The 27,339-nt window shown below is 50.1% G+C and overlaps 1 protein-coding gene and 1 long non-coding RNA gene across 4 annotated transcripts in view; one reads left to right on the top strand and one right to left on the bottom strand.

The window, feature by feature from the left end:
* Positions 1-8,760, bottom strand: part of LOC311628261 — a 42,623-nt gene extending 33,863 nt beyond the window's left edge. The window contains exons 1-3 of one of the 3 annotated variants that reach the window (XR_014795987.1): positions 8,652-8,760; positions 2,332-2,410; positions 1,448-1,561 (exon numbers count right to left, since the gene is read on the bottom strand). This is a non-coding gene — a long non-coding RNA (uncharacterized lncRNA). Of the gene's footprint in view, positions 1-1,447; positions 1,562-2,331; positions 2,411-8,623 lie in introns of all 3 variants that reach the window. The other 2 variants (XR_014795988.1, XR_014795989.1) reach the window with 2 other exon arrangements.
* Positions 8,761-14,724: 5,964 nt separating this feature from the next.
* MYOD1 (myogenic differentiation 1) lies at positions 14,725-17,434 on the top strand. Its single transcript, XM_084893679.1, has 3 exons — positions 14,725-15,614; positions 16,089-16,167; positions 16,477-17,434. Exons 1-3 carry the CDS (start codon positions 14,988-14,990, stop codon positions 16,749-16,751), a joined length of 981 nt encoding a protein of 326 aa, XP_084749805.1. The 5' UTR covers positions 14,725-14,987; the 3' UTR covers positions 16,752-17,434.
* Positions 17,435-27,339: the final 9,905 nt, after the last annotated feature.

Genomic DNA, 27,339 nt, shown 5'->3' on the forward strand with positions numbered 1-27,339 from the left:
TCATAATCATCCAAAGCCTATAATTTATCTTAGGTTTCACTCTTAATGTTGTAAATTCCATCTGTTTGGACAAATGTACTAGTATAATGACATGCATCCACTATTATAGTATCCTGTAGAATAGTTTCATGGCCCTAAAAATCCTGTGCTCTGCCTATTCATCTCTCCCTAGCCCGTAAGCCCTAGCTAACACTGATCTTACTGTCTCCAGAATTTCATATAGATGCAGTCATACAGTATGCAGCTTTTTTCAGATTGGCTTTTTTCCACGTAGAAATAAGCATTTAAGATTCTCCTGACTCACAGCACAGTGTGACTTTTCATGGCTTATTAGCTCATTTCTTTTTAGCACTAAATAATATTCCATTGTTTAGATGTATCACAGTTTGTCCTCTCAGCTACTGAAGAACACCTTGATTGCTCTCAAGTTTTGGTACACCATTTTCCAGACGAGGAAATTGAAACACAATGTGGTTAAATAGTCTGTCTAAAAACACACAGCTCAAAGTGGCAAGTCTGGGATTCAAACTTAGGTCTTATTTCAGAAGTCATGAACTTTATATTCTTTTGTTGGATTGTCCCTGTAAAACTATGCCCTTTTAATTTTTTAACTTTTTTTTTTCATTTTAGAGAGAGAGAAAGAGAAGCATCCATATAAGAAGGAAACATTGATCAGTTGCCTCCTGTACATACACCAACAGGGGATCAAACCCAAAACCTTGGTATGTGCCTGACCTGGAATTGAATGACACTCCAATCAACCAAGCCACGCTGGCCAGAGCTAAAACTATGTCCTTTTAGAATTCTCTGCTTTGCCTATTCTGGTTCCTCTAGTTAGCACTAATTAGCAAATATTTCCTTAATAATCCTTCTCCATCAAACATTAGAGACTTAGAGGAAAAGATCAAAACATATTCAAGTTTACGTCTTTCAGAGCTGGGCATCAGGTGAAAACACATGGTTTGTTGAAAAAATATTAAAGTGATCTAAGCCAATGGGAGCCATTTGCAACAAGTGATAAAACTGCCAGTTCTATTCTGGTCCTTCCTCCTGAGAGCTATGAGAGGTGAGAGTTACCAGAGAGCTGCCCTTGGGAAACATTTTTTAATACAATTATACCTGGATTCTACACATTTACTGATAGTTGCTCCCCATTAGGCCAAGTAAGGTCTCCATCCTCCTATAGGATAAAAGAGAAGCTGATAGAAGGAGGAGCCAGGCAGGACCAACCTTTTCACTTCTTTCTCCTTTCTGTGGTCAGGAGCTCTTAAACATCAACTATTCTAGAATTCTGTGTATGTAAATTAATATCTCCACTTTTGAGATGTGGAAACTGAGGCTCAGATACTTAAGGGAGTTGTCAAAATCACACAGTTAGTGGCAGAGTTAAGAGTACAGCCTACATGGTATGACTCCCAGAGCCCACAGGTTTAAGCACATGACTTACACTGCTTCCTTTTGTGGCTCTTACTTCTCAGGAGTGACTTCAGAATCTCTACTTCCATCTTAGAAACACATCATCTGTTGGCCTGGGGGAGATTCACCAATCTCTTAGCCCTATCTGCAAAATGAAGAGAACAACCTTTACTTACCTAGCTGTGATCGATTTAGTCTAACATCTATTTCTTGCCTCCTTTGTTTATGTTCACATAATGTCCCGGGCTTACCTCAGCCATCCACATGCATTACACATTTTATTTCTCAGGGCCCACTTACATAGTTGGTATTCATTAGGAGACAAGTTAGGCTGCCACAACAACAAAAACACCTAACATTTTTATTTACCTCTTTCTTACATAAAGTTTCAGGGCTGTGGTCAAAGACTTTTATAGCAGCCCAACAATACTGGGAACCCAGGTTCTTTCTATCTTGTTGCTCTGCAATCTTTAATAAGTAACTTCCATCACAGAATCTAAGAAGGTATACTAATTTCCTATTGCTGCTAAAACATTGCCACAAATTGGTGGTTTAAGACAACACAAACTTATTATCTTACAATTATAGTGGTCAGAAGTCTGAAATGGTTCTTGCAAGGCTAAGATCAAGATGTTGGCAGAGAAGTTTTCCTTCTGAAGATTTAGAGAATTCTTCCCTTGCCTTTTTCAGCTCTATAAACTACCTGCATTCCTTGGCTCATAGACACAGCACTTCAACCTCTGCTTCTGTAGTCACATTTTCTTCTCTGACTCTGGCTTACCTGCTTCTCTTTTCTTTTAAGGACACAGGGTGACATTGGGATCACCTAGATAACCCAGGACAATCTCCCCATCAAGATCCTTAACTTAATCACATTTCCAAAGTCCTTTATGCCACGTAAGATAACTTACTCACAGGTTCTGGGGATTAGGATGTAGACATCTTTGGTGGCCCATTATTCTGTCTACCATGGATGGATTCTCCATCTCCTGCCCTTCACCCATATTCCAGCCAATGAAGGAAGAAATAAAGGAAACAAGAAGTCATAATCAAGAAGTTGCATGCAAATCACTTTCACTCAGACCTAATTGGGCAGAACTTACTGACATATAATCTTCTTGCTAGGTGGCCATTTCAGGCTAAAAATTATATCAGTATATAAAACTATTAAAAAAAAAAAAAAAAAAAAAAAAACACTGTCAGTATGCAATCAGAAAATAGATCATATGAAACTCCACAGGACAAACATCCCTGGTGTTTGTTTGTTTTTTCCCAATAAATAAATTGCAAAGGAAACAAAAAGTTACAGAAGAGGAACTTTTAGGTTTGAAGAAATTAAAAGACAGATCAACCAATCACAATGTATAGGTCATATTTGGATCCTGATTCAAAGAAACAAAAACACTTATGAGATCATTGGAAATTTGATTACTAATTGGATATTTGATGGTTTAAGGCAGTGGTTGGTAAATCTGGGCTCTCGAGCCACATGCGGCTCCCAAGCTGCAGTTTTCCTCTCTGTTGACTAAAGAGTTTGTCAACCTCTGGTTTAAGGAATTACTGTTGATTTTTTAAAAATATATTTTATTGATTTTTTACAGAGAGGAAGAGAGAGGGATAGAGAGTTAGAAACATCGATCAGCTGCCTCTTGCACCAAGGTACATGCCCTTGACCGGAATCGAACCCGGGACCTTTCAGTCTGCATGCCGAGGCTCTATCCACTGAGCCAAACCGGTTTCGGCATTTCTGTTGACTTTTTAACACTTCCAGCCACTAATAGTATTGTGCTCATGTAAAAATTGGTTCTTATCTTTTATAAATGTATAATCAAATATGTGTGTGTGTGTGTGTGTGTGTGTGTGTGTGTGTGTGTGTGTGTGTGAAGTGATATGATGTCTGAAATTTGTTTCAAAATAATACAGGAGGGGAGGAAGTGGGCAGGATGTTAACAGGTCACATTTGAACATGGTTAATGATTGCGGGAGCTGGTAATGGGGCTAATTGTGCTATTGTGTCTATTTAAATGTTTGAAAATCTTCATAATGAAGAGTGAAATAGGAGGTTAGGCTGGACAGGGAAGAAGAGTGAGTGGAAGGACTGAATGGAATGGGAGAAATTTTCATGGACCCAGCAAGTCCCAAAGACCAGATATCTCTTTCTCCCCATCTCCCTGCCTCTCCCTAATCCCTGGGACAAGCACAATCTGAGCCCTCATCTGAAAATTGCTAAGGAGGGGCAGTGAGACCCAAAACCCCTGAGCCAGATGGGTCAGAGGCCAAATGTCAGGGCAGAGGGTGACCCTCTTGACCATAGAGAAATCAAATCAGTGCCAGCCCCTGGTGACCCTGTGTTTGCCTTTGAGTAACACAGGTGAAAGTGAATTTGCCTCAAGGGCATGGGTGGAGCAAGTTCATCTTTATTCATTGGGAGAATGCTAGCCATTAAGGGGCCTCAAGAAGCCATCGACTCCATTCCCCTGTAGAGCCAAGAAACCTATGTTCCTGTCCCAGAGCTGCCTTAGCTACACTTATGAGAGCCCACTCTGGGCACGATGCTACAGATTCCCTGTACAATGGGAATGCACCTGGGAATAAATGCAGGGCAGGGCCACTGGCCACTGAAATGTAAACTCTGCTGGGCCCAGCTTTCTCCAGGGATGCCTTGCACAGAGCTGCTTCCTTGGGCCTCTCCCAGCCCCCACCTCCTGGCCCTGCCCGCACCAGCCTCTCTGCATCTGTCATCAGTCCGCTCTACTCCCCCAGGACCAGGCTTTGTTTGGGGACTACTGGCAGGCTGCCCATGCGCACAGAGGAGGCAGTGACGCCCGCTGCTGCAGACGATACTTCACAGGCTGCATGGTTACCTACACTTCCAGCCGCCCCACACCCCACCATGGCCCCCAGTTCCAAGAAGTCCAGAGTCCAGAATATCAGCCCACCCAGTGCCCCATCCCCACCCCACCCACTGCTTGCTCACAGCTTCTATCCAAAGGGAGAGCAAGCAAGGCAATAATAATCCCCAAGCTCCTGCTGTGCACCACACAAGACACATGCCTTGGTGAAGTGAACTCTCACAGTCGAAGGTGCTGGGACTAGTCCCATTTTACAGCTTCAAAAAGTGAGACTCAGAAAGGAAAAGAGACTTTCCAAGATAAGTAAGGGGCAGAGCCAGCACTGGCGTCTGAGTTGATCTGTCCTCTAACTGCAGAGGAGATCCCTGAGAACACAGCTCCAGGCACTGGTCTCTGTGTCAAGCAAGATTAGCACCATATTCTTTTAAAAAAAATTTATATATATATTATTTCAGAGAGGAAGGGAGAGAAACATCAAAGAATCATTAATTGTCTGCCTCCTGCAGGTCTCCTACTCGGGATGGAGCCCACAACCTGGGAATGTGCTCTGGCCAGGAATTGAACCATGACCTCCTGGTTCATAGGTTGACACTCAATTCCTGAGCCACACTAGCTGAGTCAGAACCATACTCTTTTTTTTTTTTTTTTAATATATTTTATTGATTTTTTACAGAGAGGAAGGGAGGGAGTTAGAAAGTCAGAAACATCGATGAGAGAGAAACATCTATCAGCCGCCTCTTCCACACCCCCTACTAGGGATGTGCCCACAATCAAGGTACATGCCCTTGACTGGAATTGAACCCGGGACCCTTGAGTCTGCCGGCTGACACTCTATCCACTGAGCCAAACCGGTTTGGCGGAACCATATCCTTGAAAGCCAAGTTCAAACAGGGCTTGAGAGATTATGCTATCTCTTCAGAAGAAGCCAAAGACTATGACATTCATGGCCCCTGGTGTCCACTGGGGTGGGGACCTCCCAATCAAGTGCCTTTCAGTCTGAGGAACAGGTGTCTGCATCTCATGCCAAGCCCCAGCCTCACTCAGGCTTCTGATTCACCCACCCAGCACTGTGCTGGGCCAGGGGAGCAGTCAAAGAACAGGCCTCTGCCCTCCATACAGGGAAGGGAGGCTCACAAGGAAGGCTGGGAGGCCAGGAAGAGGCAGGGGCCATGGCAAGACCTCTTCCTGAGTGAGAGCGGAGCCAGGAGTCTGATAGCTCATTCTACGTGGAGAAAGTGAGACCCAGGAAGGAGCTCGGGAGGGTTCAGAGAGTATCACACAGCAGCACAGTGAAAACCCTGGTCTCTGGGCTCCAGTCCAGGTTCTCTCCACTGCACAAGTTTGCTGTCCTCTCCTGCAATCCCTCCTCACTCTGCCATCTACCCTCCATTTAACATGTTGTCTTGCTTGCCTTAACTGGTGGGCTTTACCTCAGACCCCCATTGATTCCTCTGGGGGATCTGAGGGATCACAAATGACCAAAGGTCCCAAATGACCAAAGGAATCCCAGATGCAACGTCAGCCACAGGGGGAACATTGTATGTAGCAAGTTGTCATGCCTTCTGGCCTTTGCTCCTGCGATTCTCTAAGCCTAGAGTGCATTTTCCTTCAGTTCTCCCATTGGCCGCTCCTTCTCATCCTTCAATACTCAAGAAGAGTCTCAACATGTCCCTCTTGAGGAAGTCTTCTTGGAGATTCACAGGAGAGTTTGTCACCCACTCTGGGTCCTCCCATAGGGTATTTCGATGACTCTTTTATAGGTCTCCCTCTCCCCACTTGATGGAGCTCCCAGAGGCCAGAGACCCTGTCTGAACCACCTTAGATCCTGCCTCAGTGCCTAGTTTGGAGCCTGGGAACAGAGTAGGTGCTTACAGAATGCTTGAGGAATGGAGGGACAGTAGGCCTGTTGAGGCACATAGACTGGAAATCGCTTTTCAAAACCAGGGGAGAAGCAGCAATCCAGGACTGCTTCATGGAGGTGGCAAGGCAAGAAATGGAGCAGAGGTAGATGACAGGTGCCCCAGGCAACCTGGATACCACTCACGAGGCCCTTTCCCTCTGTCTCTCTCTGCCAGGAAACCTGCCCTGGTGCCACTGGCCAAGGGTGTGCAGGTTTCGAGGAGAGAATCAGACCCCAAGGCATGCGATCTCCCCTTGGAAGCGTATGCCTGGGGCAGCTGCTGGGGGCAACAGCTGGTGTCTGTCCCCAGAGCCCAACGGCTGTGTGTGCCTTAATCCCAGCTCCTTGGAGCCCCCCAGGCTGGCAGGTGGGCCAATTGGGAAGAATGGAGGCAACGGTAGAGAGTTAGGGAGCCAAGGCCCCACCCCGGGCCCCCACAGCTGCCCGCTGGATCTTGCCACATGTGCTGCCCCCATCATCAGGCCTCCCATCACCAATTCTCTCCTCTGCCCAGAGCTGTTCCTCCCTCAGCCCTTACATGAAGGCCTGGCCTTCTCTAGGCAGGAAGATTCCAAGTGAAAAGTTTAAAATAGAGCCCTGGCCGGTGGCTCAATTGGTTGGAGCATCATTCCCTACACCTAAAGGTAACAGGTTTGATCCCCAGTTGGGCACCTACTGGAGGCAACCAATTAATATTTCTCTCTCTCTCTCTCTCTCTCTCTCTCTCTCTCTCTCTCTCTCTCTTTCTCTCTCAAAATCAATAAAAATATATCCTCAGGTGAGGATTTTTTAAAAGTTATATTAGAAACTGCAGAGAAAAGATGGATGCCACAGCCTCTTTAGTGTCTTCTTTCTGGATGGAGCAGGGGACAACCAGACACATAGGTGGAGGCAAGTGTTCACACTGGGACCAAGGTGTGGATGTACCTGATGCAGAATATGAGCAGTGTGTGTACCTGATGCAGAATATGAGCAGTGTGAGACACGGGTGTGGTGTGGACATCGGCGTGAGGTGTGTTCTATAGGTGAGGGGTACACAGTATGTGAGGTATATGCACATGTGAGTAATACAAGGAATAGGAGGGGTACAGATCATAGGATGTGGAACGTGTGTGAAGCAGAGATGGTGTGAGCGGTGTACGCAGTATGGAAGATGTGTCCTTTATGTGTGATATACGCATGAGTGAGGTGCACAAGGTGTGGAAGTTGTAAACAGAATGCAAGGTGTGCATGGAATGTAAGGTCCACGCGAAGTGTGAGGTCCACGTGGGGTGTGAGGTGTACACCATGTGAAAGATGTGTCCAGTGTGGGAGGTGTACGTAGTGTGAAGTGTCCACAGCTTATGAGGTGGTCATAACTATGACACACCACGAAGCGGGGTGGAGGTATGTGGGCGAGGACAAATGGTCCCTCCAGGGAAATGTGCCCGTTAGCTCTGTCCTGGACCCAGACACTGGACCCTTGACATCATCGGCAGGAGAGAGAGGGACATCCTCTGGCTGCTCACAAATTCTTACATGTGTCCATTAGAAAGCTACTGGGAGAGGCCTTCTCTTGAGCCTTCCATCTTAACAGAAGCCTTCACATGCCTGCCTTCACTCTCCCACAGTCACCTTATTTGTGTTGTTTTAGCAAACCACAGTGAGTTTGGATTTCAGACCCCAGGAATCTGGGTTCATGAAGACCCCTGTGTTCACCTCGGAGGCAGAAAAAGGCTTTAATTACATGAAGAATCAGCTTGAAGGAGAGAAACCGAATGAATGAATATTCTCAGGTCTTTACAGGAGGCAGATAGCGGGTGGGTCTTAAATTGAGCCTCAGCCGTCCCTGCCTCTGTCAGTCATGTGAGCTCCTGCTAACTTCATTCACGGGCCTCCCAGTCCTGGGGGAGAACCTGTATGTAAGAGGGGAGTGAGGGACACATGGAGTGAGGTGCACATGGCATGTGGGGCTGTTTGGGTGAAAAGCAATGCAGGCTATGGGCATTTCTCCTCCAATAATACCAAGCTGGCATCAGCCACCCCTTCCTGGCCTACACAATGCACTGTACACATGCTTTCGTGTGCAAGAAGCATCCCACCCTCACCTCACCCTGTCAGCCATCCATTCTCAGGCCCCTCTCATGCCAGCCCCTCACCCCTCACCCAGCCCAGGCAGCAACAGACATCTGGGCAACACGTTTCCGGAAGAGTAGGAGTCATGCCTTTCCTGTTCCCATAGAATCTCTGCTCCTGCAGAGGTGACTGTCCCATAGAAGGTGCTCAGCATGTTCTTTCTGCCTAGATTGGGCTTCCCCAGATGGGCACATGGCTCACCCCCAAATCCCTTTTACCCCTTTGCTCAAATGTCACTTTGTTGACCTGGCCACTCTAATTCTGCAACCAATCCTGCCCTGACACCCCAGTCCCACTCGCCCTGCTCTGCTTTTAGTGTTTCTCCCGAGGCACATCTCACCTGCTAACATACTCCGTCATTTCCTTACCAGGGTGCTCCCTGCTTCCTGTTGTTCTTTCCTGTTAGAATGTCAGCTCCACAAGGGCAGGCAACGTTGTTTTGCTTTATTCCCAGCACCTGGCACGGAACAGGAGCTGCATGAGTATTTGCTGAGTGAGTGAGTGAGTTAGAGTGGATGACTGTCAGTGGGCAGGGGCCCCACAGCGCCCACAGGGCACACACCGCCCACACAGCCACCCTGCTCCCCAGGGCAGGAAGGAAGAATGCCTGCCATTTGTGGTCTCCCTGTGCCCTCCCCACTCCCTGTGGATCCCTTTTTTCCAACTCCCAGTTCATCTGCTGACCTCCCGAGCTCTGCTGATATGCGGGAGGCTGGGAAGTACCCCAAAGTGGGACGTGTGGCCATCTGTGGAGAATCTCTGGGACCCCGGCCCTGAATCTAGGACCATGGCTGTACCCTCTGAACTACCCAGATGGGCCCAGGGTGGGAGCCATGCCCCAGTGGCAGGCCGTTCCAGACTTTCCCAGCGAGTAAGGTTGTCAGGGGACGGAGGAGTGTGCTCAGGGTGTATCCAGGAACAAGAAAGGAAAGCCTGGGGGCAGAGAGGGGACCTGCGGCTGGTCCTGCCCCACCTGGCCCACTCATATTTTCACCGTCTGGCACCGTGGCACCCCCATCCGGGGCCAGACATGTGCCAGGCCGTAGGGAGAGGCCGCATGTCCAGTCTGGGCAGGGGCAGGGTGCTTGAAGGCTGGGACAGGTGCAGGCTGGCTTGGGTTTCCAGAGGCTATATATATATATAAAAAGGCTGCCAGGAGCCCAGGGGCCAGCCGCTCCCTGAGGGCGCAACACTGCGGGGAGTGGGGGGCAGCCAGGAACGCTCAGCATTCCTGTCCAGAGGCTGGCTCTCCATTTTTAGCCTGAGGCAGGCAGGCCAGGGAGCTGAGGAGGGGGGACTAGAGAATGTGGAAGAAGAAGAGGCAGGGAGCCCTCCCCACCCCCACCTGCTACCAAAGGAACGCTTTCCCGTGCGAAGAACGGAAAACCAAGGCCCTGAGTGAGGTGTGCACTTGCCCCAAGTCACACAACCCACAAATGGGCACAGGGAGACCACAAATGGCAGGCATACTTCCTTCCTGCCCTGGTGAGCAGGGGTGGCTGTGTGGGTGGTGTGTGCACTGTGGGCGCTGTGGGGCCCCTGCTCACTGTCAGCCTTGAATTGGAGGAAGAGGTGCTGGGGGTGGCCCCTCCATAGGACCCTCAGCCCATTGTCCTTGAGCTCATCCTGAACAAATCCAAAAGGGACACCCTTGACTAGACTCTCTGCAATATTAGGATTTGGACTCTTTCAGCTTCCAAACTTGATGTCCTTTTCCTCCCTGCCCCCAACCCAGCACCAGGGCCCAGGACATCCTTCTCTTGCTCTTTCGGCAACAGGGATGAGATGATGGTGCTAGCAAACCTCTCCCCAAAGATGCAGTGGCAGAACCAGAGAGCAACCTTGGGCAGGCCTGGGTCCCAGTCCTGGGGAGATCTGCAATGCTCACCAAGTCCAGGGATTCCCAAACTCAGCAAGCTGCAGAAGCCTTGTAGCAAACAAAATCCCATGCAGAAGTCTAACAGGAAAGTGGCATGCACCACTAGGGTGTGTGTGCATTTTTTAAAAAGGGCTTCCTAAAAGGGAGAGATCAACCAAAAGACTTATGTGCATACATATGAGCCTAACCAGTGGTCGAGGACAATAGGGGGGTGGGGCAAGAGTGTGTGTCGGGGGGATTGGAATGGGGGGTTGAAGACAAATATGTGATACCTTAATCAATAAAGAAATTTTAAAAGGGGCTTCCTAATTACTGAAGAAGAAGATAAAACTCCAAATCAAGTGTAAAGCTACCAAAGCCCTTTAGATTCCTGAGCCACAAGTGATAAAATATTAAATGTGTTTGGTAAGTTTAAACATAACATGTATTTGTTGTCACCTTGATGAAAGCCCCGAGGTTGTTTTTCTGAATGCAAAACACACAAAAAAGCCAGGTTGTAATCATTTAAGCCTCTGCATCTGATTTATTTCTGTGTTTTCTTTGCTCAGGTTTGAGAAAAGTCTAGATTTATATGGATATGTGGTTTGAAGAGCTCACCTGGAAATCTCAAAGAACTCCCTCAATAAAATGGTTTGATTCGCTCATTCATTCATCCAACCAATATTTACTGAGTGCCTACTATGTGCCAGGCATTCTGCTGAGGCCTGAGCAAGTAGGAAGAATATTTGTTTCCATCTAAATCACTAATGTCATCATTATTCACATTCTTCATGGTGAGTGGTAGTCAAGTGAAAAGACTCAAGCTTACAATAAGCACCAAATCTCTCTGTGGTAAACTATTACAATTTTACAGCAAGCCGTGTGTAATTGCTTGACGTAAAGTAACATGCCCCATGTCCATGGGCCTTAGTCTTGCCTGGGAAGAGCACGTGTAACTGAGCATGTATGTCTAATCGCCTGTGCAACTATCCAGTGTCAAAGAAATACAATCATCCTCACTAATGACACATTTCAAGGAGTTCAAATACAGAGATCCAAAGGGCCACCCATTCATTCATTTGATATTTATCAAGTTTGTCCTATGTGACAACCGCTGTGTTGGTTTCTGGTGCCACGATGAACAAAACGTCCCAGCCTTCCTGGAGCTACATCAATCAATGGACGAAACAAATGAAGGAGATAATTAAGGGGTGCTGTGCTAAGAAGGAAATGAGCAGGTTGATATGACGCAGTTACCTTAGAGAGGATGGTGAGAGACATTTAGGCTAAGACTTGATACATGAAGAGCAACCAATCTTGAAAAGAGCCCGGGAGAGTCGAAACCGGTTTGGCTTAGTGGGTAGAGTGTCTGCCTGCAGACTTGAAGGTCCCAGGTTTGATTTCGGTCAAGGGCAGTACCTTGGTTGTGGGCACATCCCCAGTGTAGGGGGTGTGTAGGAAGCAGCTGATCGATGATTCTCTCTCATCGGTGTTTCTAACTCTCTATCCCTCTCTCTTCCTCTCTGTAAAAAAATCAATAAAATATATTAAGAAAAGAAAAGAGTCCGGGAGAGGTTGCTGTCATCAGTAACAACAAGGCCCTGAGGCAGGACCGTGCTCAGAGTGTTGGAACACAAGAAAAGGTGATCAGGCTAGAATGGAGTTCAAAGGGGACCGTGGTTCATGTGAAATTCCAGAGATGGGCTGAGGCAGCACATGCAGGGTCTTACAGGCCAGGGTGAGGAGATGAGATTTTATTCTAAATGCAATGAGAAGCTGTTAGGGAGTTTGAAGAGAAGGGGGTTATAATCCCATTTATGGTTTTAAGGGATTACTCGGGTTGATGTGTAATGAATACACTGGAACAAGAGTGGAAGTAAGGGGAGTAGCCAGGAGGCTGTTGGGGTTGTCCATGCCAGCAGTGTGGCAGCTTAGTCCAGGATGGTGACACTGGAGATGGAGAGGCTTGAGAGACGTCTTAGAGGTTAAGTGGAGAGGTCCTCCACATGCACAGATCTCTCCTCTGGAACTCCGGCCTCATAAATCCTCTTGCCTACTTGACATCTCCACCTGGATGTTGACTATGCATTTCAAATTTTGCCCAAACTCAGACTCTTGATCTGTCACCCACAAACCTGCTCTTCCCCAACTTCACTCTTTCAGAAGTCATCCTTAAATCCTCTCATCTCAGTGCCCACTTCCGATTATAAATAAGCCTTGCTGACTCCATCTTCAAAATATATCTGGAATTCAACCACTTTCACCATCTCTACAGCTGCCACCCACATCTAAGCCACCATAACTACTCACTTGGAATATTGCGCTAGCCTCCATTTGCTCTCCCTGCTTCTGCCCTTGCTTTCTATAACCAACATGCTCCTGTTAAAATGTAAGTCAGATTATGACATTCTTCTCTTCTGCTCAAGCCCTCCCATGATGTTCCAGAATACAATTCCTTTGCTCCCCCTATGACCCTGTCCCCACCACGCTCCTACTGGCTAACCCTTCTCCAGACATACTGGCCTCTTGCTATACCTTAAATCTACCAAACATAATCCTGCCCCAGGACCTTTGCACATGCTTTTCCTTCTGTCTGGCTACAGATACCTACTTCTGCTCTGCCCTCTTCATTCAAAGCTCTGCTCAAATGTAATCAGCCTAAAGAGGTCTTCCCCGAACACTCCATATAATGAAATAATCTTCATTACTTTGTTATCTAGTCTTATTTTATTTTTCTTTATAGAACATATAACCTCCTGACATCATCTACTCCCGTGTTTATTCATTTCTTGTCTATCACCCTACCCTAAAATGTGAGCACCATGAAAGCACCTTAATTTTGTTCATTTCTTTACCTTCATCACTTGGACCAGTACCTGGCACACCAAATCGATGCTCCATAATATGTGTTCAATGAATAAATAAAAGTGGTGTTATAGAGCAAAGGGAGGCTAACATTTCATGAAAGGGCTTTCCAGCACTACTACAAGTGAAGAAGACAGTGCTCCAAAAGAGCCCTCGCTAGGTTTGGTGGGAAGAGAGGGCTTCCCAGCACCCAGAAAACCAGTTAGGAAGGCTTCCAGGAGTTAGTGGGAAAGGCACAAAATCATTCCTGCCTCTATCTCTGTGCTCCAGAAGAAGAGACCCAAGGGAGTGACTAGTCCAAGTGAGCCCTCTGGCCAGAGTGCTGAGAGGAAGGTGTGGACTGCAGATCCAGGAAGAGGCTGAGAAGCCCTATGGGGGTAGGTGCACCCCAGGGCTTGTGCGGGAGCCAGAGATTTCATGGGGTGGTTGCCTCCTCCTGTTCTCCATCTCTGCAGTGGGCCTGTTGGGAAGAAATGCAGCTGCAGCCTCAGTGGGAGCTGAGCCCTGAGTCTACATGGCCCCTGTCAGGGCTCTATGCCCCAGCCAGCAGCTGGGGAGCCTACAGAGAGGGTACAGTCCACCATGGCCAGTGACAGAAGCAAACCCTTCTTGTGATGATAGCCTGGCACCTCAAAGTGTGGGCTACCACATCTTTTGTCTCCAGATTCTCACCACAATCACTCCCAGAGATCTCTATGATTATCCCCATATTTGCAAAGTGGGGAAATAGGCTCGGAAGGCCAGCGACTTCCACAAAATCAGACAGGAAACTGTGGGGTCTCTACTGGAACTTAGGTTCTTGGCTGCAAACTCCACGCGGAAGGGGTGCTCTCAGGATGGGTCTGGGCATCCGTGGTCTTTGTGAAATAAACTTTTCTGGGGCAGTACTGCAGGCCAAGGGTAGGCAAGACCTGAGCAGAAGGAATTTTCTTTCCAGATGAAGAGACAGTTCCTCCTAGACCAGCACTGGATTCCCAGGTGCCAGAATGTGCATGTTGAGATGGGCAAAGAGTCCATTTTCCTCCCTCAAAGCAGGGACCGGAGCTTGAATTTGGAGCGATTAGTGCAAAGCTTTCGCAGCAATCCTAGACTACGGCATAGATGCAGCTGGACTTCCAAACGTGTATGGAAGATGAGCAGGAACTGGCCTAATGATCAGGCTGTCACGTCCAGTTTGACTCAGGGTTACTCACTTAGACTCTCTGAGTCTATCTCTTGTTGGCGCTTTTCTCTGCCTCTGACGCTAGCCTTCTGCTTTCTGACTGTCTCTCAGCCTTTCTCACGGACTCACTGTCTCAGCTCTGAGTGTGTCTCCAAGTCTCTTCAGATTTGACTTCTACGCCTACCCTGCTTCTGGGTCCTCCTACCCCAAATCAGAGGACAGAGGAGCCCAAAGTCAAGTTGGGAGGCGAGCGCCCTCGGCCAGCGCTTCCTGTGGACACAGGGAGAGTCTTGTGCCGGAGAGGTTTGGAAAGAAGAGTGTGCCCTGTGCCCGGGAGCCAAGTGCAGCCGCGTGGTGCTGCCAGCTTCTGCCTCCCTTCCTGCCCGGGGAGGAGTCAGAGCGCGCGCTCCGGGTATGGAGAGGTAGGGGCCCAGCCCCCGCGGCCACCCAGGGGATCCCAAGCTCCTCCCTTCCCTGCTCCGATTGGCCTCTGGCGCCCCCGCCCCCGGCAGCCCGCTCCAGCTCAGGGGACCAGGAGGCTACTACTGGATAAATAGCCCCCGGGCGCCTGGCTTGAAGTTAGGGGTGGAGGAGCCCCAGGGCACTGCCTCCACTTTCCGGGGTACCCGTCTGGCCGGACCGGACTGGGCAGGGTGGGGTGGGGTGGTGGTCGGGTATACATCCAGACCCCCAGCACTTGGCTATCACACGGCGGCGGCCAGTGCTCCAGAGTGGCAAACGTTTAGGGCAACCCTTGCCGCTGCAGTTGGGCAGAGCCAGGACTGCGCCGCCGCCGCCGCCCCCGCCCCGGGCCGAGCTATGGAGCTGCTGTCGCCACCGCTGCGCGACGTGGACCTGACGGGTCCCGACGGCTCTCTCTGCAACTTTGCCACGGGGGCGGACGACTTCTACGACGACCCGTGTTTCGACTCCCCGGACCTGCGCTTCTTTGAGGACCTGGACCCGCGCCTCGTCCACGTGGGCGCGTTTCTGAAACCCGAGGACTCGCACTTCCCCGCGGCGGCGCACCCGGCGCCAGGCGCCCGCGAGGACGAGCATGTGCGCGCGCCGAGCGGGCACCACCAGGCGGGCCGCTGCCTGCTCTGGGCGTGCAAGGCGTGCAAGCGCAAGACCACCAACGCCGACCGCCGCAAGGCCGCCACCATGCGCGAGCGCCGCCGCCTGAGCAAGGTCAACGAGGCCTTCGAGACGCTCAAGCGCTGCACGTCCAGCAACCCCAATCAGCGGCTGCCCAAGGTGGAGATCCTGCGCAACGCCATCCGCTACATCGAGGGCCTGCAGGCGCTGCTGCGCGACCAGGACGCCGCGCCCCCCGCCGCCGCCTTCTACGCGCCCGGCCCCCTGCCTTCGGGCCGCGGCGGTGGTGAGCACTACAGCGGCGACTCGGACGCGTCCAGCCCGCGCTCCAATTGCTCCGATGGCATGGTGAGGCTGGAACCCCGGGCTAGGGGAGGAGTGGGGGCAGCTCTCGGGGTGTATCTATGAAGCATTTCCTCTATGGAGGGTGGGGGTAAGGGTTGGACGGGGAAGCTTCCGGGGAGTGGATCCCGTGTCCTGGGGAGCTGTCACTGGGGTAGCCTTGTGTTTGGGCCACCTGACTGGGAGCGCTATCAGAACACGGCTGCACCGTGATCTGCTCCCCCCACACACACCCCCACACCCCCATGTATTCCTATTTCCAAAGTTAAGATTTGCGCTCCTAGGTAGGTGACTGTCTCCTTCTATCTGGCCTGACAGCTCCAGACAGCTCCTGTTCACCCTAATCCCAACCCCTCCATCAAGGAGGACAGGAGACACGTGGCTGAGACTGGGGGAGCTGGGGTGGGGACTGGGTGAGCTGCAGTGATGCTCTGGTGGCCCCGCGGGCCTGAATAGATCCATCGCCTTTGCCCTTTGCAGATGGATTTCAGCGGCCCCACGAGCGGTGCCCGGCGGCGGACCTGCTACGAGGGCTCCTACTTCAGCCAGGTGCCCAGCGGTGCGTATTGGTGCCTCGTTCTTCCCACGTTTCCCTTTGAACTATCCTGGCTTCCCTCTCCCTAGGACACCCCCTTCCAACCCCCGCCCACCTCCCCCACCTCCCCACCCACCGGGCTCCACACACACCAATCCTGTAAGGAACGAATTCCTACAAGGTACAAGGAACGAAATGCTAAGCGCATGGCTCCCTCTCCTTTGGCCGCGCGCTCTCGGTGGGTCGCGCCGGAGAGTGCCAGGCCCTCAGTGTCCGGTCTGTCCCAGAGCACCAGGAACCCCTGCTTGCTAACCCCAGCCTCTCCCCACTCAGAGCCCAGACCCGGGAAGAGCGCTGCCGTGTCGAGCCTCGACTGCCTGTCCAGCATCGTGGAGCGCATCTCCACCGAGAGCCCCGCCGCGCCCGCGCCCGCGCTGCTGCTGGCCGACCCGCCGCTGCTGGCCAACCCGCCGCCGGAGGCGTCCCCGGGCCCGCACGAGGCGGCCGCCACGAACGAGGACGATCCCGGCGCCCCAACCCCTACCCCAGATGTTGCCCCGCAGTGCCCCGGGGGCGCGAACCCCAACCCGATCTACCAGGCGCTTTGAGGGTGTCAACGGACGGCCCCGTGTGGAAGGACGAGGCTGGCCACCGCCCGAGGGATGGCGCCCTGAGGTTTCCCGCGCCCCCAAAAGATTGAACCACTGTCCCCAAAGGCGCTTTAAAAGCGGCCCCTCCCGAGGGAGGGGAGGCGGAAGAACTGATGCGTTTCCGCCTTCCGTACCCCAGAGCACGGACATAGTCTTTTCCCCCCCACGCAGCACCCTTCCCCGAGACCCACTGCGGTGACCGGTCTGAGTTCCTCCGTGGGCCAGAGCTGATCCGGGAGGAACCAAGCCCTTCCTCCTCCTCACCCCTTTGCCACGTGGGTGGGACGCTCGCAGACCTACAGCCCAGACCCAGGGTCCCCAATGCGGTCGGTGGGTCTTGGCTTCTCCTTTCCTGAGCCCTTGGAGACACCAGCTCTTTCCCACCCCCTGCGCGCCCAGCTCCCGTCCCAAGTGTAACAAGTGTAATGGTAACCTCTCCCACCCCCTATTCAGGACCACTTTTTGTAATACTTTTGTAATCTATTCCTGTAAATAAGAGATGCTTTGCCGGAGCAGGAGCCCCCAGGGCCGTATTTATGGGAGGCATGGTGTGCGGTGCGAAAGGAACTTTGTATGTTTATATCAAAGGAGGGTGAGCCGCTGGCCTCGCCCAGGTGTTGGAAATAAAAATGCTAATTTATACCAAGGTGGTCCTGGCTTTCCCTAGGGCCTATGGGCAGGGGCAGACTACTGACCCAATGCAGCCACTAGCCCTGCAGGAGGAAACCTGGAGCCAGGAGAGAGAAAGGAGGGGTACAAGTGTCTCCAGCATGTGGGGAGGTTCCTATGACCATGACCAACGTAATCACACATCCGTCAGTGGTTTTCTTGTCAGGTGCGTATTAGAATGATCTGGGTAGTTTATAAAGTGATCTATGCCTCCCCACACCTCACCCTCTGGAGAATCTCTTTTATCGATCTGCTCCAGACACCTGGTGCCAGATATTGGTATTTTTTTTCTTTAATATATTTTTTATTGACTTCAGAGAGGAAGGAAGTGGGAAAGAGAGATAGAAACATTAATGATGAGAGAATCATTGATCAGCTGCCTCCTGCACACCCCACACTGGGGATCAAGCTTGCAACCCAGGCATGTGCCCTGACCGGGAATTGAACTGTGACCTCCTGGTTTATAGGTTGACACCCAAACACTGAGCCACACTGGCTGGGGTGGATATTGGTATTTTCAAAAGCTTCCCAGGTGGTTCTGACTGTGCATAAAAGATTGAGAATCACACTTCTCCATGCACAGAGTGAAGCCAGAAGGATCCCTGGGGAGTCATGGCCTCAGATGCCAAGTCAGAATCCTCATGGGTACAGAGGGTGTGCTCTGGTGCTCACAGCATTACGAGGAAACACTAAACGAGTGTGAAGGGGCATGGCCAGCTGTCCGGTACTTACAGGCTCTTAGCGATAGGTGTAAACACTAGGGGATGTCACTGAAGGTGAGAAAGGTACAGATGTCTCAGCTCAGCCAGAAACTAGGCACCAGAGCATCTCAGCACTCGGATCTCCTAAGACCAGAACCTGCAAGGAGAGGGGCACGTGCAAACCTGCCTCCCCACAGGTGGCATAGATGCTCTCATCAAGATATGAACACTCTGGGGCAGCGAAGGAGCCACTGATTCAGCCAGGGTGCTGGGGAGGAGATGCCACTTGAGCTGTATCTTGAGAAACGAGAAAAATAATAACACAATGCTCATGGACACACACACAACCACAGGGGAGAGCTCATAGACACACATACACGCCCAAATACACACAGAGGCACTTCTGCCCTCCCCTTGAAGGATAGCCTGGCAAAAAATGTTCCCTGTTGACATGCCACCCCAACTCCACCCCTAACACACACACACTTGCCACCAAGACATCAGTGCTTCCTAGTCCCACCCTTACAGACCCTTTTCCCCTCGAAAACCTTATAAGCCCACTCACAAGGGTTCTTCTCACCAAGTGGGGGGCCCTGGGGGAAGCAGGCACGATGTGACGCCAGCCAGCAGGAAGGGCCTCATTTCCTATCTGAGGATCTGCTCTCCGCTCCCAGGAGAGCCTCTGCTCTCCCCAGCGCAGGGTCCCTGAGGAGCCACCAGAGTTGCTCTGCTTCTAATGGTCCTCAGCGTTTCTCCTGGCTGCTTCCCCAGATGTGCCAGGGCGTTTCTTACACTCTGTGAGAACCCTTGGGGGCTCATTCATGGATTCATTCATTTAACAGAGGCCAGATCCTATGCTGGGTAAAAACAGAGACCAGTGGACATGGTTCCTGCCCTGGGGAAGCACCCAGACATTTGGGAAAACTGTATCGGTCAGCAGCCGGTTACATTACAATGGATTGAGTGCTATAATGTGGGCACATGCAGCAGAGGAACACAGCAGGGACAGAGGGACAGACAAGTAGGTCGCCCCTAATAAGAATCTAGAAGGCGTTGGTCAGGGAAGAGGAGCCAAATGAGGTTGCCCCAAGCGGAGGGAATGGAGGGAACAGTAAGTGCAAAGACCCAGAGGTGAAGGAAAGCAAACTGTGCCTTTGTGGAACCAAAACTGCTCCCAGGAAGGGGCCAGAGGTGAGATGGGGGGAAAAGCCGAGGCAAGGCCACAGCATCCTGAAGGCAATGGAGAGCCATAGAAAGTCTAAACAGGGGAAGGACTCAAATATATCTATATTTTAGGAAGCCCAGTCTAGGCTGGTAGGATGGGAGACATGTCAGAAGTGCCACATGTGGCCTGAACTGGGGCAGTGGCTGGCGATGGGAGAGAAAGCATAAGAATGGAAATAGCTGTGCCGGATAAAGCGTAGGCATTGAGGGTACAGTGGAGAACCCGGAAGGCACAGTCCTCACCCTCACATGGCTGAAAACCCACTGGGGAAATAACCATTAGACAAATAACCATTATACAAAGAACCCAAGGGATAGATGTAATGTTATAAATGCCGAGAGGTGCTTATAAAAAACAGTGAAGAGGGGGCATCTGTAATACTTTCAACAACAAAGATCAATTCTTTAAAAAGTAAAGAGTGTGCCAAAACCGGTTTGGCTCAGTGGATAGAGCATCGGTCTTTGGACTGAAAGGTCCCAGGTTCGATTCTGGTCAAGGGCGCGTACATCGGTTGCGGGTACATCCCCATTAGGGGGTGTGCAAGAGGCAGCTGGTCAATGTTTCTCTCTCATCGATGTTTCTAGCTCTCTAACCCTCTCCCTTCCTCTCTGTAAATAAATCAATAAAATATATATTTTTTAAAAAGTAAAGCGTGTGATGTCAGATGATAATGGGGTATGACAAGTTAATCAGGTCAGAGAGGAGGAGGGAATTAATTACAAAAACGAAGAGGGCTCTGGTAGCCAAAAGGAGCGAGTGTGCAATTAGGAAAAGGTGTCCCTCCTTCCTGAGGACACTGTGGAGCACAAGAGCTCACAGATGGGCAGTCAAGAATGGACGGCAGCCCCACTCACATCTCAGCCAGGCACACTTGTGCAGTGAGCAGCCTGCATAAGTGTTACATGGGAGAGGCAATACGGAATATGCAGCCCACCAGATGCAGTGGAAAGGAGTGGGCAAGACTGGTGAGAACAACAAGCAAGAGGGGGAAGGCAGAAGAAAGAGGAGATGAGGTGGAAGATAAATACAAAAATGATGATGGTGCTGCTGATGAACAAAAGTTGGTCCTAGCTCAGGTTTTATCTCCTATATTAAATATTAAATCCTCTCCACACAACTCACCGCTGTTAAAGGGAAATGTTAAAATGTGAGACATGGTAATATTTGTTTTTACACAGTCCATAGTTATTTTTTTCCCCAGACAACATTTAACAGCAGGTTTTAATCCATACAGAACTTCCCCAGTATCAGGGGCGAGTGAGTCCCAGAGGATGTCAATGGCTGCATGATTCCTGGGATCTAAGCCGGGCTGTGCTGGTGACCCGTTTTGAGATTTTGAGAATGTGGCTTATCCCAACTGGACTTGGGCTTTCTCTCTGTGGAGGAGATTAGCGAGTTTAAAAGATATGTTCTGAAATTCTTTAGTAATTCACTCAAAGCATTTCAGAAAAAGATAAATGAAGTACATTTTTTTTTTTTTTTTTTTTTTTTTACAGATAAGGGAACTGGGACCATGACAAATAGATTTTTCTCAGTGTAAGCAAGTAATTTATAACCTCCTGCTTTACGGATCCTCCTTTTACTTTTCTCAATGTTTTGTTGAGATATAATTCATATACCATAAAATTCGCCCTTTTAAAGTGTCCAATTCAGTGGCTTGTACTGTATTCCCAACCTTATGTAACCAACCCCACTAACCTATTTTCATTTCTATGGGTTTGCTTCTTCTGGGCAATCAAATCACACACTATGTGGTCTTTTGAGTCTGGCTTCTTTCACTTAGCATAATGTGTTCAAGGTTAACCCGTGTTGTAGCACTTATCAGTATTTCATTCCTTTATTTTGCTGAATAATATTCCATTGTATAGATATGTCACACTTTGTTGATCCACTCATCAGTTGATGGATATTTGGGTTATTTCCATTTTTTAGCTATTATACATAATGCTGCTATGAACATTGACCTAAAAGTTATTGGGTAAACATATGCTTTTAATTCTTTTGTGCATATACCTAAAAGTGAAATTGCTGGGTATATCATAACTCTATGTTTAAATTTTTGAGGAACTGCCAAAGATTTCCCCAAAGCAGCTGCATCATTTTACATTCCCATTAGCAACGTATGAGGGTTCCAATTTCTCCACATCCTAACAACATTGTGATTGTCTTCATCCCAGCCATCATCCTAGGGGGTGTGAAGTGGTTTTGATTTTGCACTTCCCTAATGATTAACGATGCTGAGCATTTTTCTTGTGCTTATTTGCCATGTGTATACCATCTTTGGATAAATTGAGGTGTTTTTTTTTTTAATCCTTTGTTCATTTTAAAATTAGGTTATTTGTCTTTTTATTGCTGTTAGGGGGAGGGACCTACCCAAGGGCACACAGAACCGAGGGCAGAGCCTGGATTAGAACCTTATATTTTGGTAAAATCTAATATGCCTATATTTTCCTTTTGTTGCCTGTGTTTTGGGTGTCTTATCTAAGAAACCATTGTCTGATCCAAGTTCTTCTAAGAGTGTTATAGTTTTAACGCTTACTTTTAGGGATTGGATCCATTTTTAGTCCATTTTTGTAAGAGGTAGGACAAAGGAGTCCACTTCATTCTTTTGTATGTGGATACTCAAATGTCCTCACACTATTTGTGTTGAAAAAAACACACACCTGTAATTCCCCATTGAATTGTCATCGCACCCTTGTAAAAAATTAATTGCCCATAAATGTATGGGTTTATTTCTGGACTCTCAATTTTATTCCACTGATCTATAAGTCCATCCTTATGCCAAACACACAGTCTTAATTATTGTAGCTTTGTAGTGAGTTTTGAAATCAGGAAGTGTAAGTCCTTCAACTTTTTTCTTTTTCAAGATTGTTTCAGCTATACTCGGTCCTGTGCATTTCATGAGTGCACCTTTAAGTAGCTCAGTCCTGGTGGTATTTTCAAGAACCACAAACCTTGCTGGATACAATATGACATGAAAATGTAAAGCAGGTTCTTCTTGGTGCCCAGAAAAAATAGTCATAGATGAGTATGCTGATTTTTTACATTTCCAGTCATTTTTGATGCAGCTTTTACATAATAAATGTTGTTTTGTTTACTGAACATCATTCTGTAATTGCAAAAAATAACGTTGTAACTGTTTTTAGGGAGCATTAGGAATGCTTCTCTGTAACCATAATTTATTTAAAAAGCATTATGTAGGTGTGTCAGGCAGTTAATAAAAATATTAAGCTAGTTTCCCTGGATTTTTTCATGTTTATAATAATTGTCAGATTTTTAAAATTTGCATCTGGTCCTGACTTCTTTTCTAAGTCTAAATAAATATTCACTTTTGTGCCCAACTTTCTATTCTTTTTTTTTTTTTTAAGAGTGGATCCCAAATGTCTAAACTTCAAGCCTCACAAAACCTGGGCCCACCCATGCACACTGCTGACTATGCTTACCTGCAGCCTGACTCACACACAGGTGCCCGCCAGGAACATACACAGGAGAGCCCACAAGACTCCTGCCAAGGGAGTCAAAGAGGGAGGAAGGCTCTTGGGATAGCCTCCCATCCCCAGCTGCTTCTGGGAGAACTCTGTGGCCCCTGCCCAGTCCTTCTGGTGATGCCCTTGCAAAAATGCCCACACCCACCTGCTTTCCCTGTGCACCTGCAGCCCTGACACCCTCACGCATCCTTCACCACAGCCATCATCATGTCTCACTGTCCTCCCTCACTCCCACGGCCAGCAGCAAGGGGCACGGAGACTCATCTTCCCCAAAACCAAGCCCAAGCGGGGCTGATGCTCTGCCCCTGGGCCATGCTGACACTTTGAGGGGTGGGCGTTGCTGAGAAATGGCAGGAACTCATGGGGATAAGGGCTGCTCACAAAGGGTTTGGACGGGTGGCTGTCCAAGAGAATGGATGTAGGGGAAGGAGAGGAAGTTCGATGAGAGACACTATCTCATTGAATCCTCACAAAATAGTTATTTCTTTTATGTAGCCTAGGAAACAGAAACCTAGAGGCGAAAGCGACCAGTATACACAGCTAGTAAGCAACAAAATGATATTTCTAACCAAATTTGAGGACACTTTACCCCCCAGAAGACATTTGGCAGTATTTAGCCCTTGATGGTCATGACTGGGGAAGGAATTCTACTGACATCTAGTGGGTAAGAGGCCAGGATGCTGCTAAACTTCCTGCAATGCACAGTACAGCCCAACCACAGAGGATTATCTCATCCAAAAAGCCAGCGGGGCAGAGATTGAGAAACCCTGGTCTAGCACTTCCCCGGAGTACTCTTCACCTTGGCTCCGTTCCCAGCTTCTCCGGTTCTAAGAGATCTGTGATCCACTTGTCCAGGGGTTTCAGGAAGGAACAGCTCAGCACCTAACACATTCCTAGGTTAGGGACCAGGGTCCGCGCTCAAGCTAAGGATCTGACAGCCACAGACAGTCACCAGTTTCCCACTATCCCACCTTCAGATTCACTGTCCCCATCCTTCCAAAGGAGGGTTCCTGTCTGGGGAGAACATGCCTGTCAGTCCCATTGCTTACTATCACCCCAAAGCCTGCTCTATCTGTGCCCAGCTTGGGTTAGCTTCCGGATGTAGCCACAAGATGGCACCCCAACCCATCAGGTATGCTGAGGCTCTGGGCCTGGGAGAGAAGCATGGAAGATGTGCCAACCTGGGCAAAGGCCTGGGGGCTGGCTTTGGGCCAGTTCCAGAGCCTAGCAGGACTAGATCAAAGGCCTGCCAGTGCCAGGTGTGAGGACATAGGCCAAATTTGGCTTCAGGACTCCCTTCGCCTGTTTTCTAGTCCAGCCCCAGTTCAAGTCCCACCACCGATCTTCCTGAAGCCAGGCAACCCCTCCCCTCTAGTCTGAACAAGAGAAATTCCAGAGCTGAGGTGTTACTGTAGGGCTTATTATTATTCATAGCCAACAATAAAGAAATTGAGGCATAGAGAGTTTGAGTAACTTGCTCAAGGTCACAGCTAGTCAGTGGTGGAGCTGGGATTTGAACCCAGGCAGTCTGGTTCTATGCTCATAACAACTGAACACCAACCCCTTCATCAGTGCGCTGTCCCCTGCCCACCCCACCCCACTGATCCTAACGACCCTAGCATGGGGCCACAAACCTTCCTCTCTGAATGGGAGGGGACAGATGGCTAGGAGTAAGAGGGGCGGGGGAGGGGGGAAGGTGTGGGGGGACACGCCTCCAGAATGAAAAGGAATGAGGCTCTTGGCTGGGCTGAGGGTCTGTGGTTAGTGGTTGTGGGTGAGAAGCTAAGGCTCCATCAGCAATTCCTCCTTCCACCCCCTTTTCTCTGGGGCCTTTTTCCTTCTTGTCCTGTGGTGCCCTCTTGGTTTTTCTGGGCTGTCTGCAAATGCCAGCCTTCTTACAGTGTGAAGAGGGTGTGAGGAAAGAGACTTTTATGTCCCTGCTTAGGACAGAGAATCTTTGAGGCCTGTGCTGGGGGTGTCATCAAGGACAAAGGTGAGAATCCTAAAGTGGGACAGTGTGGGATCCCTCAGGGGCAGCTCCCCTCTTCACCTGGGAGGCTCTTCTCTCTGAGCCTTCTCTGCTGGCCTCAGAGGGGACTTTAGGATGTGATGGATACCCTCTGACACTCCCCTGCCCTCCAGCCCCGGCCTGCTTCTTTTTCTAGCACATCCTGCAGGACCAGGCCTGACCTGAGTTCCTAATCACTCAACCTCCTCTCCGACCTTCCCCCTCTAGGAGCCCTGTGCCTCTCTCTGTCTTTCCCCCTTCTTCTCTCCACCATCTGGGCATAATTCCCCTTCCCACTGTGACTCTCTGTGGGTAGTGGCCCGAGTGGGCTCCACACTGACTCCCTGAGAGGCCCTGGCTAAGTCCCTCCCCCTGTCTCCATCTCAGTTAAGGACTCCAGACTCCTTTGGTCTCTGACACTGGGATCCTAGGATCCTGGCCCCTCTCCTGGCCTTTCTCAGCTCATCCAGGCTTTGGATGAGGAGCTCCCTGTGCTCTGGGCACTGTGGAGGGAAGCAAACAAGAAGCATCCCTGGAGGGGCTGGTAGTCACTTTTTGGAGATAAGATGAACTACAGGGAAGGTTGAAGAGTTATACTTTGATCCCAGGTGGTCCCGCAGAAGAGGGAAGGGACGAAACCCAGGGTCCCTGTGGCTGTCGGAACCACAGAATGTTTTCTAGGAGGTAAAGAGGGGTGACTATCCAGCTGGGAGGAAGGGAAGGTTCGGAGAGGCTCTTTCTCATCTCTCCCCATCCTGATTTCTCCCAGCCCAGTATATGTGTGCCTGCCTCTCTGTGGGCCTATCCTTTTCTTTTCCTTCTGGGGTGTCCATTTCTCTGTTTTATTACCTCATTGCTTTGGGGCAGAGCTTTCTGAGAGCCTGTGTCAAGGATGTCTGAATTTGGGCTAGGCTGAGCCACAGCAGGTCAGGCCTCCTCAAGGTGAGGGGATGGGGCTCACTGGTTGGGGTGAGAGGGAGACTCAAAGCACTCCCATCCCTGCGGTGTTCTGAGATTGCAGGGGGAATAGCTCCCATGTAGAGGAATAACACAGACCGATCTCTGGAGGGAGGACTGGCTCCTCCATCCTGGCCCCATACTCCAGCCTTCTCTTTAACTCTGCCCATCTCTTCCTGTTTCTGCCCTAACGCTGCCTGTCTTGTCTCTCCCCTTGTCCTTCTCTGCTATCCCTCACCTCTTGCCCTGCCCCTGGTCTCTCTCCAACCATCCCTGGTCTCTCTCCAAACTGTTTCCCCCACCACCCGCAGATTTCCCCGGGGCTGGGATTCCCCTGGCCAAGTGAGGAGAGAGATGCCAGCAGCACCGCTTTGTCCCCAGGCCCACAATGGTGTCTGCGGGTCAGTGTCAAGGGACAGCTGTCTGCACAGTGAGCAAGTGCCGACAGGTAAATCAGAGGAATCTCGTGTCTTCTTAATTAAATCGCCCTTTGCCCAGGCAGCCTTGTGTTCGATTGGGCTGGGCTGAGATCAATAAGCCTCTTTCCCAGCACAGCCACCCCTGGAGCTGGGCCTGACCTTCCCAGCCCTGTCCGGGCCCACCTGCCCACTTCCCCACCAGCCTGGGAGCCCCTTGAGGGCAGGCTATCCTGCGCTCCTGTTGCCAGGGACAGAGCCTGGAACAAGCAGGGAGTAAAGGAGTGATTGCTCGATTGAGTGAATGGAGCTATTGGCAACAAAGACTGGCCAGGAGGCCCAAACTGCTTCGCCTACTCCCAGGGTCATCTTTGAAGCTGCTCCCATCCAGCCCCAGACCCAGGACCTGCTTGCCAACCAGGGCAGCTGAAGTCCTGCGATGAGAAGAGGGGTCATCAACCTTCAGCACCACCTTCGGACCTCTAAGGGTAGAGTGCACCTCTCATAAGGGACCCCCAGGTAAGGATCCAGGGCTAGTGCGGGAGGATCAGTAAGCAAGATCAATATGGCAGAAGGTGTGGCACTCACAGGAGACTAGGGTCAGCCTGCAGTTATGAAAGCCCGGGGTCAGTAAGGGGTCGAAATGGGTTAATAAGCATCCAAGATTATTGGATTCTTAGTAGAGAGCTTAGAGGACAGCACGTGTGTTATATATGTGGAGGTGGGGGGGGGAGGGGAGACATTTTGAGGTCTATGAGAGAGGGTCCCTTTGAAAGGATCATATTGGCTTCAGATCCAGTGGCAAGGGTCAGAATTCAAGGGTTGCTTGGAGCGGTTTCTCTCCTAGGGATGGGGCGTCTAAGGGATAAGACAGTCAGTCTCCAGTTTGAAAAGAGGAGGGCAGGTGCGACACTCCTCTCACCTCAGTCTGACCTGGGGAGGCTGACCTAGACGTCTCCGGGAGCCCTGGCCCATCCAGTGGCTTTCCCTTCCAGAAAAGTGAAGCTCTGACGGGTGCCCGGGAGCTGCAGGAGCCGTGCCGGGAGGGAGGGCGCCCCCAGCGCCGGGGTTGAGGAGGGAGG

Source organism: Pipistrellus hanaki (assembly GCF_964339955.1).
Source record: "Pipistrellus hanaki genome assembly, chromosome: 9".
NCBI classification, from domain to species: Eukaryota; Metazoa; Chordata; class Mammalia; order Chiroptera; family Vespertilionidae; genus Pipistrellus; species Pipistrellus hanaki.